Source organism: Manacus candei, unplaced genomic scaffold, assembly GCF_025592945.1.
Source record: "Manacus candei isolate 608988 ecotype Guabito, Panama unplaced genomic scaffold, ASM2559294v1 h1tg000067l, whole genome shotgun sequence".
In the NCBI taxonomy this organism is placed as follows: Eukaryota; Metazoa; Chordata; class Aves; order Passeriformes; family Pipridae; genus Manacus; species Manacus candei.
The window spans coordinates 14558945-14578253 of NW_026138115.1; the positions used below are offsets into that span (position 1 = coordinate 14558945).

The 19309-nt window shown below is 33.8% G+C and overlaps 1 protein-coding gene across 3 annotated transcripts in view; it reads right to left on the minus strand.

The window, feature by feature from the left end:
* Positions 1-1158: 1158 nt before the first annotated feature.
* ARHGAP5 (Rho GTPase activating protein 5) overlaps positions 1159-19309 on the minus strand; it is a 46666-nt gene continuing 28515 nt past the window's right edge. For 2 of the 3 annotated variants that reach the window (XM_051806246.1, XM_051806248.1), the window contains 4 exons: positions 11503-11580; positions 10384-10515; positions 8656-8761; positions 1159-4011 (listed from right to left, as the gene is read on the minus strand). In XM_051806246.1, coding sequence (XP_051662206.1) covers positions 3681-4011; positions 8656-8761; positions 10384-10515; positions 11503-11580 — 647 coding nt within the window. In that variant the 3' untranslated portion in view covers positions 1159-3680. Of the gene's footprint in view, positions 4012-8655; positions 8762-10383; positions 10516-11502; positions 11581-19309 lie in introns of those variants that run through there. The other variant, XR_007907546.1, reaches the window with a different exon arrangement.

Consider the following 19309-nt stretch of genomic DNA (forward strand, 5'->3'; position numbering starts at 1 on the left):
GTACAACTCTAAAAATTTAAAAGTGACCTTAAAGCCCACAGTTTTTACCTCAGGTTTAAAAATTCCATAGGAAAAAATAATTTTAGGAGACCCATGAGAGACACCCTCCCACCCAAGAAAGCCTTAAACACACAGCACTCAGTTTAGCAAGATTTACTGCTGAATTTAATTTCTGTGTCTGTGAAAGATAAGAGTGCTTTTGCCTTTAAAAATTTAGTAGGCAACTAAACTGAACATTATACACAGTAAGCATCTTAGTATTTTATTCGTTGCATCTTTTATACAGAATAAGCTTCACTGATATTTAATTCTCTGCAGTATTCTGCTGATGTAGCAATAAAAGATTACATTATAAACAAAGAACAAAATTTTTGACTTGAAATTTTTTTAAATGTATGTAATTTTTGCAATTGACAAACAGCATTACAATTACTGAAAAAAACTGAAAGAAGCACATAAGCTATGGCCCATTTTTTTAATCTCCAATTGATAGTTTTTCTATATTTATCATAAATATTGGAAGCTAAGCTCCAGCAACTAAAAATAAACATACCTATAAATTCCTAGCAACTAGGATTCAAATAAAGAAGAAAACATACAACAACAACGAAATTTCTTTTCACTTGAGTTGACATCTGCGATCTATTTACACTGTATAAGTTAAAATTCCACATGATCATGAAGGGTAAAGAATTTTGAAATAACCTGTTAAGCACTACTTAAAATGGCACTGTTGTAACTCCGGTCTGGGATTTTAGAATTGCTAAAACAGTGAAAGACAATACACTGCAGTATGCCTATACCATTACAACATAAAAAAAACCTACTCCATAAAGTGTCACTGAGATGGCTCAATCAAAATAATATGCATTTGTATCTTTATCAAGATAGATATTACCGTAAAAATGCTCACATTAAAAAATATAGTTATTATAGTTTGGATTTTCATTAAAACTAGAAGGGACTACATGAGCCAAAGTATGAGGAATTTGTATATAATGACATGCTTCCTCATTTTATAGCACTAATAAAAATAACAGAGAAAGCTCTATTATAAATCTTTAATAACCACAGTATAATTTCCTATTAACTTTTAAAAACTTTACTATGTGGGTGTATGTGCATGCATGTCTGCATAAACACACGAACACACACACACAGAATCGAAGTGTATATATTACACATACACACGTATCCACATTCCTGCATACAATGCCTCCATAATGCAAACAATATGCAGGGACTCTTTCATGTGACAATCACATGCCACATGCCATGCTTTCTTATTTCTCTTTTTATGTTTATCCAGTAAATGTAATAACACTTTCATATTTGGCCAAATGAAGTGATTTAGCCATAACACCACACACCAGAAATGACACTGCAAATACTGCTGAACAACAGTTGAACGTGAAAGCTCACCATGAAATGGAATGTAAATTATTCTAAAAATTAGTATTCAAAGTTTAGTTAAATATTGTGGCAAACAACTTGGAATTCATAGAAAGTTTAAAATGTAATTCACATTACAAAGACTGGAGATATCTTATAGATAGAACTTTTAAACATGGATATGACTGGCATTTATTTTTAGGCTTACTTCTATTAGAAATAGACTTGTTTCCTGTACAGGTGATGCTTTGTCTATGCCATATACAGTAGAAAAATAAATTCTTTAGCAACCTAGAAATAGTTTATAAAACTCTTGAAGTTTCATTTTCTTCGCTAAACATGCCAAGAATAGACTGAAAACTATAAATAAAAGCTATACAGACAACAGGTAAAGTAGAACAAGTTAAGAATACTACAATTTACAGGACAGACTTTATTGTACTATTAATTCCTGTGTGCTTTGTAATAGGAATAGGGTTGACTTTTCTTTTCTATGTTTTCTTAAAAAAGATAATTACTTGCAAGAATATAACACAATATCAAGATAATTTATAATATACATGTACTTCAAACAGCAGCCGGTTTTATGGTATCATAGTAATCTAGAATGATAATCAAAGTCATAATTAGAAGTACAATACCTAGGACATAAGTGGGAAAGGCAATTTTTATTTTTGGAAAATGGAGCAAATCAAACTCTTAAAAGCCTTAATTCTCAAAATCATCTATTTACTATAATACATACAAGAAGATCTTAAATCTTGTTATAAGTGAAGATTACAACAGTGACCATCATAAAGCTTTTTTTTTAAACGACACAAAACATTCTAGCAGCTGAATGAGCCACGACTTCCTTCTTTGCAGACCTAAAAAGGTACATTTTGAGCATGAAAGAAAAAAAGCTGCTATGAAAAGTCTCACAGGTAGTGTTTATCTATGGTCTCCCCTTTGCTACAATTTGTAACCTTCTAAATTTTTTATCACTATCAAAATATTTAACCAAAAGATTTTTAAATTAAGCAGCATTCTTTTACAGCAAAATTGGTACCAATATAAAAGTAAAATAAATGAAAAAAAAGATAATTTAAAAATACAGAGAAAAAAAAATCAGTCATTTGAAATTTTAGTACAACATACCACAGGAAAAAAATATGAATACAAGTTTATGTGATCTTATATATATACACTCCAAAGAGGTTAATTGTCAGTACCCAAAGTATTTATTGCTATGTATTAGCAATGCATTTTTGTATATCTTTAGAGGGTCACATAAAAATAGATTTAAAGAATAGATTAATTGAAGTCCTAGATTAAAACATAGTTTGGTTTAGAGAATTTTACTACAACAAAAGTCATGTTTATGTATGAAAAGTTATATAACCTTATATGAAAATGTCATGAGCTATTTTCTAAACACTACATGTATTCCCAAGTGGGAAAAATTAAAATATCTAAAATATATTAGATTAAGTTTACAAGACCATCAATGATCTTTTAAACATGCAGCTGTTTACAGAATTAACAGTTTTACAAAATGTTTAGTTCAGTAATGGAACATAAAGAAATAAGTAGGCAACATCAAAATTTTTGTACAATATTTGAAACTCACTTTTACAACAAGCATGTCCTTGGTATTGTGCTGTAAGAAATAATAAGCAAGTTCACCCACCCTTAAACTGTCCACAGGTTTACTTATATGTAAAGATGGATGGTGAAGGATTGTAAAATTCTCAACAGTGCATTTTGCATTCTTCCATAAACCACCCTAAGCATACCATCACATAAGTAGCCAGGAGATTACAAAATAAACTATATCTGGGCTTTAGTTGTTTACACAGAATGCCTGAATGTGAAGAAAATTGCCAAAAATAGCATGTTAAATAACAAAAACCAGCCATAAAGCAGGCTGTAAGCATTGAATGTTTCATAAATGTAGTTTTTTTAAATCATTAAATTTCTATAGAAAAATTTTATTCACAATATCTTGTGACAAACTGTCACAGGAATGATATAGTGATTGCAATAAGGTATCATGCAGCAGCAGCTTTGTACTTTATAGCTATTTTTGCTTTTAAAAATTAAACCTCTCCAGTCATGCTTATCACATAGTTTTTATCTGCAGTGTGTACAAATGAGGAACACAGTACGGGATGTAACAAAAAGATGTCCAATCAGCTGGATGGGAATTATTTTCCATAAATATGAAGTACATTACTGTATCCTGAAACATGCATGTCTACAGCTTGTCCTTACTGTCCAGCGCCAGGCTGCTTGCAATCATCTTCTGTCTATATGATACCGAGAGGGTCTGCTGGTAACTGCGACTGTATCAGCTGAGGCTGCAGTGGTGGCGGCAGCTGAAGGGGCACCATGGGCTCCACCATCTGCACTGGGTTGGAAGGCGGTGGCTGACACGCCACTGGGTTTGGTGCTTCTACAATCTCCCCGTTGTAAAAGAAAAACTGACATTGTTGAATGAAGGTCTCTATAACTGACTGGTGGATTTTGGTGGTAGAAAGAAACTCTCTGTTTTCAAAATCGGGTCTCATCAAAGTAGGCCAGAAACAAATTGATAAGTTATCAGCAGTCATAAAGTTGGTCTTATATTGCTGACTAACCCTGAAATGAGAACGACATGCACAGTGTAAATTAAAACCAGTATGCAATCAACTAGAAGTATTTTCATAGCTCTCTTAACTGTAGGCATTATTACCAAAACTCAAGACTTTTGTTGCTTTCCTCCAGTAATCCATTAAAACAATTGTCTTTGAATTTTTTTAAGTGATTATGCAGAAGAAAATTTAGAAACCATGACATTTCCAGATTTGCACAGTTAACTAATATAAATCTGACTAAGCTTTTAATAAAAAAAAAAATTCAACATTCCACCAGCATTTTGAAGGACAATAAGAAACAAACTGAAACAGGTTCTTCGCTTATGATCTAACTTCATTATTGCAATACTATTACAAAAAAAACCAAAACACCTCCAAAGAACAACAAACCATCCTGTTACCAAATTTATCATCTACAAGTAAATGCCTCCTCAGAAAAAATAAAATGCTTTTCACAGTAATAGGCTAGAGAGAGCCAGGATAATTCGTTTTTTAAAAAACACTCTTCATTCTAAAGTGACATCACAATTTTATCTAGAAGAAATTACTGAGAGATACATGAAAAATCAGGTCTTAATAGATCTGACAAACACCTAAGATATGCACTCAGCTGGGAACATGCAATTCATATATTACAGTAGACATCACAAAGGTAACCAAGCTACAGTTCTCCTGTAGAAATAGACAGAAAATAAAACTTCAGAAATTTGTCAGTTACAATTTTGAGGATTAACAAGAGCAGCCCACAAGAATTTCTGACAGTTGGCTGTAGTCCATAGATTCAAAAGCTGTGAAAACCATAGTAAACACTAGAATTAATGCTATAAGAAAATTTACATGCATTTACAATGCATGTATAATGGTAACCATAAAGGGTAGACTTCCATTTTAGCATGTGCATTACTTATTCCAAATAGTGTGAAGGTACACAAATACTGCCTCTCAATCTGTTTTGAATAAGTTTGATCCAAAGGATATTTCTGAGTGACAGTAATATTCATAATCTCTTTCCTAAAAAAAAATTTATATTTTAAATTCATTTACAGATTGAAGCATAAACGCAAGCTTACGCTTACAAAAACAGAAATACAAACTTACATTTTGCTTAGTATTATTATTATTAACACGCTGTATCTACATAATCATTAGATCCAATAAATGAAGCAATTGGAACTTATAGCTAGAGAGAAACAAAGGGCATTGCACCTCTTCCCCAATAACAGAATAACATAAGAACAATCGACTGCATTCTCTCCTGTGCTTCATTTTACCTTTGTACTTTCTAAGAGTAAACAAAAACCTACCAATCTGTACGCTGTCTCCTATGAAACTTTCTCAAACTACTTTAGAATCTTAGTGCTGAGCAAATGCCCATTTATCATCTTCTACGTTCACTCAAAATGAAACTGAAGAGTCTCTTTCTCTTGATCCTGCCCACTTCCTCCACTGCAAAGTCTCAGGAGCTTCATACTGTAAACCTGCTCTATGATCCGACTTCAAAAGCTGTACACCTATGTTTTTCCTGACTTTAGAGACATATTATGCCATATTAGCCCTTATGTATAAAGGGACTCTATCAAAGAATAACATAAAACACAACCAATATCAAAAAAGGCAGTGTCAAACCAATACTATCCTGTTTCAACTCCAGTCTTAAAAGCTCAGTTCTGCTAAGTCAGTTAATCAATCACAATTGGAGAGCTGGAATGCTCTGAAAGATGTCTATAACACTAATGAAAAATTCATCTCACTGTTGCCATTTATTAAATTCTCATGGTTATTGGTCTCATATTTATATGTTGTGAATAATACTTGTATTTTTTCTTTCAATAACCAGGTTCTATGCTTGTGGATACACCAAAATATCAATCACCAACCACTATTAACTATACAACAGTAGCACATTTTTACCCTAATGACATAGGATGCAAAAACAAAACATCTAAAACATTAGCCTCTGATGAGAACTCTTCCATCATGCAGAAGACTGCTTTATCTCATTTAATGAACAATGCATTTGACAAACACTTCCCTTTTAATTATACACCAGCAGTAATTTACCACAAATTAATTTCCTGAAAATAAATATTGACTGTCAAGAATTTAGCTACAAGTTCCCTTTAAAATCGAGCTGTATCTACCTCATTCTATATATGCAATTGCTTACGCTCAAGCAGTTTTCTTGCCGAATTGAATGCAACTACCTGATACTGCAAATGAGACAAGACAAATAAGAAAAGATTATTTTGTAACTAGCAACCTACTAAGTCAGTCACCATTAATAGAGAGTGGACCAGACTTGAAAGCCAAGGCCAGTGTGCATCACTTATGTTGTCCAGTAAGTTCCATGATGAATGTGCTTCATTTGTTTGTAGATATGCATGTATTAGAACCTATTCAGGAATTTTTAAAATTATGTTTAGATCTTTTACTTGTAGCAATCCAGGTACTTGACACTGTACATTTAGCTATGCTAGGCAAATAGGTGATCAGATGAAGACTGACAATTCAGAGAGTGCCATTCTTCCACAAAAATTTCTATCAGGTCAATTAAGAATTAACAAAACATTTCTAATAACTGTGTCAAGTCTGAGATGTTTAGTTTTACTTCAGATACATGCAAGCACATCTTACAATTCTGTAATATGGATATTTGTTCAATGATACGGTTTTATCTATTTTAGGGCTGAATTTGTATTTGACAAGACTAATGGAAAAATTGATCCATTTCCCTGCAAAGGAAAATGGACAACTTTTATTAAGCAAGTAGTATATGTGACGGAAAGAAGTGTAAAAGTAGGTACCTAAATTCTAAAATCTTTTACACGTTCAATGAAAACGGAAGACTCTTTCTGAATTGCAAAAGAGATTACCTACATTCTCCCTATTGACTACATAGGGAAGTTAAAAGCTCTTCTTTCTGCCCCCATATTACATGTTCAGTTAGATCATTACAAATACCTGCCAAGACACAAACACAAGGACAGTACTCCAGAACAATTAAATGTCATGAATATACATATATATATACATATATATATATACACATATATATATATATACACACACACACACAGAAAGTTGCCTAGCTGAAAAGTACCACTGCAGAGAAGTATCAGAAATTCCTAGTGGACCAATTGAGCATGAGTAGGCAAGGTGACTCTGTACCAAAGAAGGTCAACAGCATCCTAGGCTGCACTAGGAGTGCTGCCAGCAGGTCTAGGAAGGTGATCTTTCCCCTCTACTCAGCACTGCAAAGGCCACATCTGGGATTTAGCTCTGGGCTCTCCAGCACAACAGACATATGGACACGCTGGAGCAAGCCCAATGAAGGGACACAAGAATCATTAAGAGAGTAAGGATCTCTCAAATGAGGGAAAAAAAAAAAAAAGCTGAGAATGTGAAGATTTCTTAGCCTCGAAAAGCTCAGCGGAAATCTTATCACTGGTTTTAAACATTCGATAGGAAGGTGTAAAGAAGGTGGACTGAGACTACTATTCTGAATGGTGTCCAGTGACAGAACAAAAGGCAACAGGCACAAATACACACATGAAATTCTCTGAGCAAAAAAAACCACATCTTTACTGTGAGGGTGACTGAGCACTGGCACAGGTTGTCCAAAGAGATTGTGGAGTCTAACTCCTTGGAGACACAAAGCCTAAGTGGACACCATCCTGGACAACCTGTTCTAGTTGACTCCGTCAAAGCAATGGGGTGGAACTAATCAATCTTCAAAGATCCTTTATAACCTCAACAACTGGGAGTCTGTTTAAAAATGCAGAAAAAAATATCAAAAGCTAATCTTTAAGTGATAGATTACTGGATAATGAAGTTTTATGTTAAAAAAAGTTACTTCAGCTTTTGCTTTTTCTTTTAATAATATAGCTAACAATCTCATTCAGTGGATTTCAGAGAATAATTCCATTTTAGCTGATAAAGAAGTAGGAGAAAGCTGGTGTTTTTCTCTGTTTTTTATAACTGAATATTGTACACTTAAAGGTCAGACTATGAGGCAACAGACATCTACTATTTTAGTAAATATGCAAATAATTTTTAAAGATAAAAACATTACATTTCTATGCAAAAGGCAAAATTTAAGAAGCAAGTATAACCAATTTACTGTTACTTATATCTTTATTCTACATTTTACTTATTCAGTACATGTTTTGGGTGCTACATTTTAGATTTTAATTGAAGCTAGCCCTATTTTGGGGGCAGGGGGAAGCGTGTCTAGGCCAGATGACTCAAATCCCTTAAAATCTAGATTAGTCTATAATTTTAATAGCTATTACTTCCTGGAGGGGAGGATCTATAATAGTTATAATTAGGTACATAGTTAATTTTAGGTGCAATTATTCTTTCAAGGTTTTTTTATGTTATGTATGCTGATCATTCTTATAATTTTACAGTCGAAATGATGCCAGATATACATATATATATATACACACACACACATCAATAAAATGTGAAAAATAAATACACAATGCTTTACTAATCAACCTCTAATTCCTAGCTTCTTTTTCCACATTTATACTAACCAATGAGCAATGCAGTACAAAATTTTCAATTCTAGTAGTCAATTCACTGTTACAAACACAATTTTTTTTGCAATTGATACAACTTAAAACAAAATAGAAAAATACTAAACCTGTTCAGATGTGTTATTATGTATCTGAAGACATCATAGTTCACTGGGTGGAATTTCTTCACAATTTCTTTTAACTCGTGTAGCCGTTCTGTCTTATCCATGATTTCTATAGAAATAAGTGACATTTTCTGACATATCTAGAAAGACATACTGAACAAAATCTTGCTAAATTTTTTTCGTTGTATAATAGTATAGATAAGACATCCACAGAAAAATATCAAGTAAGAAGGTATTTTATAAAATTCCTATTTGCATAGAGTAACTTTTTCATTATAGAAGTTAACTACCTAAGTACAAAAATATTTTTCTGAATTTAAGCAGAATTATTTATCTGTGTTCAACAGCAAGGAATCACTTGATTAGCTTACTGTTTACTTGTAGAATAACAATGTGACAGGGTCATTTCTTGTTAAGAGTTTCCTCCTAAGCAGAAAGATCTTCACATGAACTTAGAATATCTTAAGCTTCTCAGTTATTCAAATAATAAAAAAATTACACATAGGGCTGGTGCAGCTATTTTAAATATACGGTTTAAAGAAGAACAGGGATTTTTCACAGGCCTAAGGGACATAATCCACACTTCAAAGAGGAAATAAACAATATGTAAAAAAGGAATACCGAATAAAATAACAATTTTATTTTAAAAAATCCCAAAACTAATGCTGCTGATAAAATGCTTGTGAAGAGCACCCTAAAGGATTGTGGAACCAAACGTTCTGCAGAACGTACTTCTAATCCATGATGATTCATACAATAAAAAGGAATACAAGTTTACCTCTATTACTTGACTGCATTGCTAAAAAGAACCTCCATCTACCCTACTTCCATAGAGAAAAATGCTAAGTATAGTCCAGTATATAAATATAAATTTTAAGTGGTATTAATGGCATTTTAAAACAGTAAGTTCACTTCAATTCTAAGCTATTTAATGTTTTGACTGGAATTTAGCTTTTATACTTTTAAGAAAAAATAAAACCAGATTAATTACATTCCACAAGCAATATGCCTGAAAAGTAGAGCAGAAATACCACAAATAGGTACCTACATATATTGTCAGAAAACATAATTTCTAACAGCCTATATATTAATCAAGTCTTAGGCTTACACTACTGTTTTCATGTCTTGAACAAAAAATACTTAGGGATAATGTACGTCACAGTTGTACCTTGCAAAAAAGTGTAGTGGTCTTTTTCTGAAACAAGAGAGACACTCGTAATTTAAAACTTATTCACTATGAAGTGCCTGGAAAATGTTTGTAAGGCAAACAAAACTAAATATCTTAAAAGAGTTCAAAAAGAATATGAAAAAAATCTAAGAGAATTGAGAATTACCATAATATCCCATAGATGTGTCTGATTTCTAAAGCCTACTCTGAATGTAAGACTTTATGGATTCAAGGGGTTTTTTCCCATTAACAATGCAAATCCACTCCAAGAGATTTCATCCTTTTCACCACAAATAAAAAATGGATAAAAGGAGATTTATACCAATTAAATTTTCTAGGAAAAGGAGAAATATTACACTATAACTTATTTCAAAAAAATAATGTATTACATTTATTTCATCATATAGTTATTAGTTTTAAAGAATATTTAAAAGTGTACATGTCTAAGCCATTTTAAAAATATTCAGTGCAGATAGTACTTTCAACTTATAATGAAGTAAAAATAGCAATAAGGGCAATGAAAATAACACTATTAAATCAAGAAAAGATTGTTTATTACTTACTTGATGTTTCTAACAACTCTTGATGCAAAGAGTAAGGAACTAATGGATCTGGTAGATCTGCAAAAAAAGCTTTAAGAGCCCCAGCCACTGCATTCACTGTTACTCCCATTGACTCTAGACTGATATTATGATCTGCAAAAAAAAAATTAAACAGCAGTGTAAGTAAAACCTACCACTATCATTCCTTATAGTATTTTATAAAAACAGGAATTTATTCAAAACACTGAAAACTAACATTTTGCCAAATGGTTATTAAAAAATGCACAAAGATGAACCTATTGATAAGCTGCTATCGCACTGACCCACATGAAATCAAATATAAGAAAATCTGACAGTATAACAGAACAGCAGAAGTCCAGAAAAATGAAGTCATCTGTTTCTCCATGAAGACTTAAATGTTTTTGTCTTTGTCATTGAGTGGTTTCTGATTAATCAAGTTTGCCCAGTAATGGGTTTTAAATTCTATTTCCCAAAATGTCATAAAATAGCAAAGTGAGGTATAAAAAATAGGATTTTTATTTTCCTTAATATCTACAAAGAATTTTACTATTTTCATAGTCTCAACTTCACGATTAATATCCAAGAACTCTTAAGAAGTGTTTTCATTTTGAAATATAAACACATCAAACTGAATAGCCTAACCTATCAATCACATTTCATTATATTCTATAATGACAAAGGCTGTGTTAGAAATTATCAAGACTTAATTGTTAATCCATATTATTCAAGAAACCTTTCAATAAAATAAGTATCAAGAATTCGTATTTGTGGGGGATAAGAAAGATAAGGGAACATGAATGCCCTAATGCCCAGAACTGATGAACTGTTAACAGAAGGAACAGCTATGACCACATTTAAACTCTTTTAAACACTAAAATACCACCTAAAAATAATTTAACAGCACTTAATCCAGCTGCAACAAGATTCCACCCCCATCTAGTGTTTACACAGAGCTTCACTGGTAATAACCTGGAGTATACCAATACAACCTACCAGAGCATTAAGTACTCAGTGGTATGAAAGCTGGTTTGAAAGTGCAATCTTTTTATACTGCATTGTGATAACTCCATGGAGAATTCAAGTTCTGTTTTGGCTTTAAATAATAAAATCTGTGATTACCTTGATCAAACTGTTTTTGAATGTTGTCTTGATCTGTTTTATTCCCACTAACACGGTACAGGCCTTCAGTACATAAACCTTAAAAGAGGAGGAAAAATAAAGATTAAAAAGCAAGTTTATATACTATAGAGCAAAACAGAATCAGTTATAACCACTAATTCAGAAACTAAAAGCAGGAATACAAATCTTAAGTGCCTAAAAAGTAAACACATTCACGGTTATAGCGATATAGAACTACCAAAATACCAGTTCTCTATTGAGTCCACTATCCCATTCAATAAGAATCAGAGGAAATGACATTGTAGGATAACAAGAACTTGACTGCAGACATCTGTGGAATAATTTACCCCAAATTATTCTCTTACTGATCGCTATTAGACTGTTGTTATTTTCACTTTTTTTTTTAATAATCAAAATCCTAAATTCTGTGGTACCCACAACATTTATGTTTCTAAAAACTGTCTTCACATTTTAACAACTTACTACAGTGGGCAATAACACACTAAAAATACTTGGCAGAAAATGTATCAAGTATTTGTAATTCATTCTGATCTTTTAATTTCACGGTGTAACACACTCCTGTATAGGACAAGAACTTCATCTTCCAACATGCTTTCCCTTTTACCATTTATATTTTATAAACTTTGAATCCATTTTTCTTCACTTCTTATCTAAGGTAAATTATCATTTACAAGTCTTTCTTTAAGGGGTGGGGAAAGAGGGGAAAGGGAGAAGGGTGCTGGGAAGCAGAGGTTCTCCATGCTTCTCATTACTACTTTGTTTGACTATGCATTACAGAGTCATCATAATTCCAGCAGCCATTCCAGGCAAACATCCAACAGTATACCTTTATTATGCACATGCACACATGCACAAACTTGCTCACTCCGCTCCAGTGATTATGTTTCCTATCACATTGCTACCTTTTTTGCCCACAGCTACACATTGAATGAAAGTGTCCATCCTGATAATCACACCATTACTCAAGATCTTTTTCTTTGTTAATTTAGAACCCATTAAGGAATATAAGCAGTTTACAGTTCCATAATTCTCGAAGTTACCGTCATGGGTGCAAAATTATCTATATGCTAGATCTTCATAACTGTATATGATTTTATAAAAAAAATTCACAAGTTTCAGAGCTTTATGAAATCTCTTGGTTTTTTACCATCACAGGCCAATAACGGAACATATTTTAGATTATCAGATCAATATATAATTCCTCTGTCACACCACAGTCCACGAGTGTGCCTTTAAGTTACCAAGAAACATTAAGAATCTTGTTACAATGTCCAAAGAACAGAAAGCACTTAACTGCTTCATACAGCTGGGAAATTTATAACAATTTCATACAAACTCTTCTAACTCATTTTATCCTTCTTAATGCCTTTACAATTCACATGTCTCTTTACCAGCTGCATCAAGGCTATTTTAGTAAGCGTTTCTTCAGTAAACTTTTATATCTATCATTTAGCTTTCCGAATCCATAGCCAAGAGTTTTCCTCTTGTAAATATACACCTAAACAGTCCTTTCAAAAAACCTGAGCCTTGTTCCCTGATATCCTCAAAAAGCACCAGAAGATATAATGTGGTGGCACAGGGCAAAAAGTAATTCCAATGATTCAATAATTTCCACATGTGAAAGGGGTTTCAAACCCATTTTTAAAAAAATGCCCCCAATGTGCTAGTGTGATCACAGGCAGACACACTTTGCACTCCTTTTCCAGAAGCTGTAAATAAATACAAAAAAATCACTGGCAGATAAGAACAATCTAGGATCGAGATTCTCTTTGTTAAGTATGGGAGAATTCTCAGTTGGAGACCCTACAGCTCCAGGGTATTCTGTGTTTTATCCAACTACTTTTCAGTTTCTTTCTGCACAAAAGGAACTGAATGAGCTGCATTAGCAGTTAGTGAGATGTCTGACACAGTCACTGTTTAGTCAGAGTGTATAAACCTTGAATACTTGAACTGGGCTGCTCTGGAGACAGATGCACTATAGTACCTGAGAAACACAGTACTTCAGAAAATTTTCAGATTAAACAAGGAGATGAATTTAGGCAACTTCCAAAAATAGCAACATCCTGCAATTCTGGACTCAGTTAACTAAATTTGTCCTTTGAATTCCTCAAGCAAAAATTTTTCTTGCTTGTGTATATTCTAGAAAGTAATGCTTCATGAAACAGTTGGTCAACTGTCACTACACTGTTTCCCTAAGGCACAAAAGGAGACAGGTTTAATCTGTTTGTGTGCATAAACACAGCTAAAAATCTTAAAGTATTATTTTTTAAGAAATGCTTCAATTCTCTGTTGCTTTCTATTATCCAACCAGGTCTCTCTAATGTTTGTTACACCAAGATCTTCATCATTTATCAGACATTTCAGTTCACTACTTTTAGCTTTTAAACTCCTGCATATCTATACTACATATCTATACTGAAAAAGAGCACACAACATTTTTTTTTTCTGACAGCTTTTAAAAGATTTGGTTCCTTCATCTGCAAGCAGGTTGATTTTTCAGAATTCTTATCTATGTTCTTATCCTGCTTCCATTCTGGTCCAGCTGTAATTTTCAACATTACCAAACACAATGGCTGCTGTAATATTATACAACAGAATCATCTGATTTATTGGTTTCTCTGTCCTGCTAGTTTTACAACACCTCTAAGTTTAAACAATTAGCTCTTCCTTACTTCACGTCACAATAGCCTATATTTACTTCAAGACTGAGCACACCTCCCTTGCCTAGACTATCCTTTTCCTAAAGTACCTGCTAGTGCCTAATAAATTCTCTTCTTGTACCTTCTTTTTTGCTGCCAGTTGTGATCAGGCTTCCAGCCTATCTAACAAACTTCACCACGTGGGGTTCAAGGCATTTCGAAGAAAATGAGCAACGTGGATCTGCACCTATATGTATAATTAATTTGTAGGACACTTCCATTCTTAGGCACCAACATATTTACAAAACTCTTTGTTCCTTCATAGAACATACTAACTTCAGCACAAGACCAGACCAAAGTCTACCTGGTACAATATCCACTTCCTATACCATATACTACACTGAGTAATACATGTTTGAGGACATGGGAAGGGCAGGAGAGAAAAAACAACAAAACCCAACAGCAATCTTTTGTGATATATACTTCCAGCTTTCTGGAGACGGTGGTTTACATAGGCTTTTACATAAGGTGTTTTAATAGCCACTTGGGGATTTATCCTTCACTAATTCATCGAAACCCCTTTAAGTCACCTACTTGTGGTCTTTACATCGTAGTAAATGCAGCTTTGTTAGTCAGGAACGTACATCATGAAAGCACACCGACTTTATGCTCATTACCTGAAGTTTTCATAAACTTTTTTTTTTTCTTAAAAAGAAATAGTAACTTCTCTACACTTTCTCAGCACTCATTTTATAAATTTATGTAATTTCTCTTCCTCAGGAATGTTCTAACCCAATCAGTTCAGTCCCTCTTTATCCAATAGTTACCATTATTGCCATATGCAGTAACTTTTCCAATTCTTTTCTATTCTGAGAAAGATTGAACCAAATTGCAACTAGTATTCAAACTGTGTGTACAGAATGGAATTATGTAAGAGGATGATTTTTCCCCCCATAACACTCACTCTCAACTTTTTTCTTTTTTGCTTGCTTGATAGCAAGTACAGAGAGGTTAAGTTTTCAGAGAGTTGTCTCTGATGATCTCAAAGCCTTTTCCCAAGTGACAACAGGTATATTGACATTTAGACTGCTAAAAAATCATACAGTGTCTGCTAACAATATCCACAGCCAGGTTCTTCCATCATGTTCTGCCTATGTTTCTGAATACATGCCACCTAATCACAGTAAGTCTCTCTCCCCAGTTCAGTTCCTTCCCCTAAAGTAGCCAATGGAATGTTTCAGGGCTCATTCTCCACTACAGTAGGTGAGACCATTATTCCCACACTTACCTTTGTAAATTCTGCGATCTATATAATTCTCCAATTTTATTCCACAGATTGACCTTTTCAACCCCTATGCTACAACACGACTAAAGGAACTGCCACTTTACTAATCCAAAACAGTAATTTCTATGTATACCTAGAATGTAGAGCAAAGAATTCAAATTCTTTATGTAAGAATCTAGCACTAACTTTACTTACATAAAATACCTTCAAAATTCTACATATGTTCTTATCTACACATATCAACACTGACATTTAAAGACCCATGACATTCAATTCACACACTGAAAATCAGAACCAAAAATAAGTGTCTTACTGCTTCTTGTAACAAGATAATTTTAGCATATTGAAACGTTCAATAAACAGTCAGTAGTGTAAAAAATAAGCAGTCCTTTTAGAAAGACTCATATAATAGGAAGCTCTCCAAAGCTGAATTAACACTTCTATAATTTACTCTAACCAATTATTAAACAAGGTATCAATCACTTTATGCAGTGTCACTCAACCACTTATTTCATGGCCTGCTCATTTCAAAAGGATACAAGACTTCAATTAATATGACATTACAAACACACCTACGAAAAGGTAGGTGCATTCTTTGCTTCATTAAAAATGATGACATTTGAAGATACTCTAATTTTCCATACATATATCTGTTCGGTCACTTTGGGCCTGGAGAAAGCTAGGGGAATAAGTGGAGCAGATAAGTACTGTACACACTCTGCAAAAGATATTGACATCTTGGTCCTATCTACATGGTTTAGGAATTCTTTATATAATTCCTATGATGCTTCCTTTGAAGAGATACCTTAATTAGCAATACAGCTCAAGCGCACAACATGTGTTTATGAGTATTTCAAAACATATTTGTTTACAGTTTTCAGTGATGCTCTCGCACTACTAAATTAATCCATGTGCTCCTCCTCCATCCGTCTGGTAGTCAAGTCTTCCATTAGGAGAAACAACTGATGCCTATTTTACCCTCCTCTTGAGTTTGTACAGGGTTTCCTCTCTGTTGATCAATTCCAAAGTTGCCAACACAAACTGGTGTAGTCTCCTAACTACTGAAACCTATTCTATGCCCAATTTTGAAGTGATCACAGAAGGGATTCACAGAAGGTCATCTAGTGCAACCTCCTCCTGCTCAAACAAGGGTCAACACTGAATTCAGATTTGGTTGCTTATCTAAACTTACCTTGAATATCTCCAAGATTTCTAACAATCCCTCTGGGTAACCTGAACCAGTGCTTAAATAACCTTCCAAGCAAAAGTCTTTCCTTTCCTTCTAATCAGAACCTTGTGTTTTAATGACATTGTACTTCGGTTCTTTAGCCTGGGTGCACCTCCTCACAGGTATGGGAAGCTACTTTGGGGCACCTCTTCAGTCTATCTCTCTCAGTTGAACAAACCCACAGATTACGAACTCCAGTCCCTGACCCTCTTCTCCTAGACTCAAGTTTGTCAACACTTTTTTTTCAGACAAGGCCTAACAGGTGCATAGCAAAAAGGAATAACCACTTCTGCAGCTGTAGTGCCTCCCCTTCCATTGGGACAGTCTAATACCGAAGCTTGCTTAGCCTATTCTCCACCACAACCACAAGATCCCTTTCATTAGCACTGATACGCAGCCACTCAAGTCCTCAGCGTGTACCACTGCAGGGTCCTTGTAATTCTAATTGCAGGACTTGGCACTTGACCTCACTGAATTCTATCAGGTTCCTATTGTCCCATTCCTCCAGCTTGTCGACCTGTCCCTGAGTAGAAGCCCTGGCCTCAAACACATTAACCACACCACCCACTCTAGGATCACTCACCAACACGATGAGGGTACAAAATGCATTGCAGAGCTATTTAAATCTATTGTTACTGTACCTATCCAGAATCAAGAGTAACAGTCATGGCCCATGCCGGTTTTTTTGCTAAACATACAGCTTCACAGGAGTTGAGTCAACTTAACTGATCATTGTGACTGAAAAAGATGGTCTAACTCCCTGCCTCATCAATCACTGTTTCTGTCCCTCCCTTGTTCCTGCTTCCTGCCTCATGCTTGTTTGGGCACATATTTGACCCTTAACTTACCAGCCGCAATACTACACAGCAGGACCTTGACCACTTTTGCTGATACAGACTTCCAAGACAGTGAACTCCACTGATTGAGAGATGTCTGACAAGTACCCAAAACAAGAAGGTGGCAGAAGCATAAAGCAAAAGAGAATATTCCTGGTTATTACACCATTTCTTATGAAACTACCAGCTCTCATACATGAGGCTGAGGCGGGTGGAAACTCCTGTCCTTTTCTGTTCTCTGTCCAGCAGAACAAGCTCCCAAAAGCTTCTAGCTCTCCCAAGACCCTTAAATAAAAGGACAGATAATCAATCTTGAATTTTTGGATTTTCCAGCCACTGGGAATATACTTCCATGATTTAGCAGCCTTTTTACCTCAACAGGCGCTGCTGACTCATTTTCATTGCCTATTTCTACCCAGTTCTCTGGAGATAACCTTTGTCTTATCTATACTTTCAATGTAAAAATCTGACCTCACAGCAGATTCAGCATAAAAGATCTGGGTATGTGAATTTCCCTGTGAGGGAAATTCAAAGAAGGCAATATTCTATTACTTGAATTACCTCCAAAATTGTAGATTTAGCAGGACTACAAAAAGGTATAAATATCAAAAGCAGTAATTATTGTAGATATACCGAGTATGCAATTTTTAATTTCACCTATAGCTCTCCACACAGACCATGTGAAATATTAAATGAGATATGATTGTGGTTCTGTCAAATTCATTCTTCGTTCTTTATTCTGCTCCTTGTCTCACAAAAATTAACTAAATTATTAAAATACAAATTATTCCAATAACCTTCTCTTCCCTCAATTGTTTCGTGTACAATTAACGCTGTATTAATGCCATCAGTTTTCTATGACGTACAGAATCTAAAATTTATAATCTGGTCAATGAAGTACATGGATATCAATATCCTATTAAAAAATTTAAAAAACATTTGAAAACTCGAGAAAAAAAAACTTAAAAAAAACCCTGCTGCTATTATTAAAATTTGAATATCATCAGGGGCTAAATTTACAAAATGTTAAAACTGCACTTGTATTCATAATATTAATTTGATGTCTTTTTCCTTGGTAAACAGAACAAAATATAATCTATACCAAACTTTTCACCAATGAATAACAACGAATACAAAAAGTAAATCCAAAACACAAAAAAATATTGAAATATTTAAAAAAACCTCACATGCTAATAGTATTAGTTAGCACTAGTCATGTTGCCTGAATTATTGTAAGTTTGAGAAAGTTAAAAATAATCAACAGTAGGTGTTGAATAGTACACAAACAGTATATGAAATTTTTTACCACCAAAGTGGTGGTGCAAAACAGTATAATGTTACTAACAAAACACTCAAGCTACAAACTTGCCATAAACATGTACACTCTTTACAGTTAAAATTAGACATTCGATATTTTTACATGATATTGCAATACAAAATTCAAACCATATTAACATTTTATTGAAGTTAGACATTAAATTAGCCTTCAGAAATCTGTGTTCCTCTCTCTCAAACAAAATTACCAGAGTATCAGAATATTCCTCTTATACTCCACTTGGTAATTCCTAGAGAAACAGAATTCATGCAATTAATACAGTTTAACAGTTTTGCTTCAAAAATTATCTCAATTCTGCTGCCTAAATTTAGCAAAAATGAGTTGTACTAAAAAAGGTAAGGATCTACACTGGACAGTATTTTTTTTTTAAATAACAGGTTTTCTTTTTCTAGCATGTCTTAGCTGAGCACAATTACTTCTGCACAAAAACAGTCACTACAATTTTCTTAAAAATCAAATCTC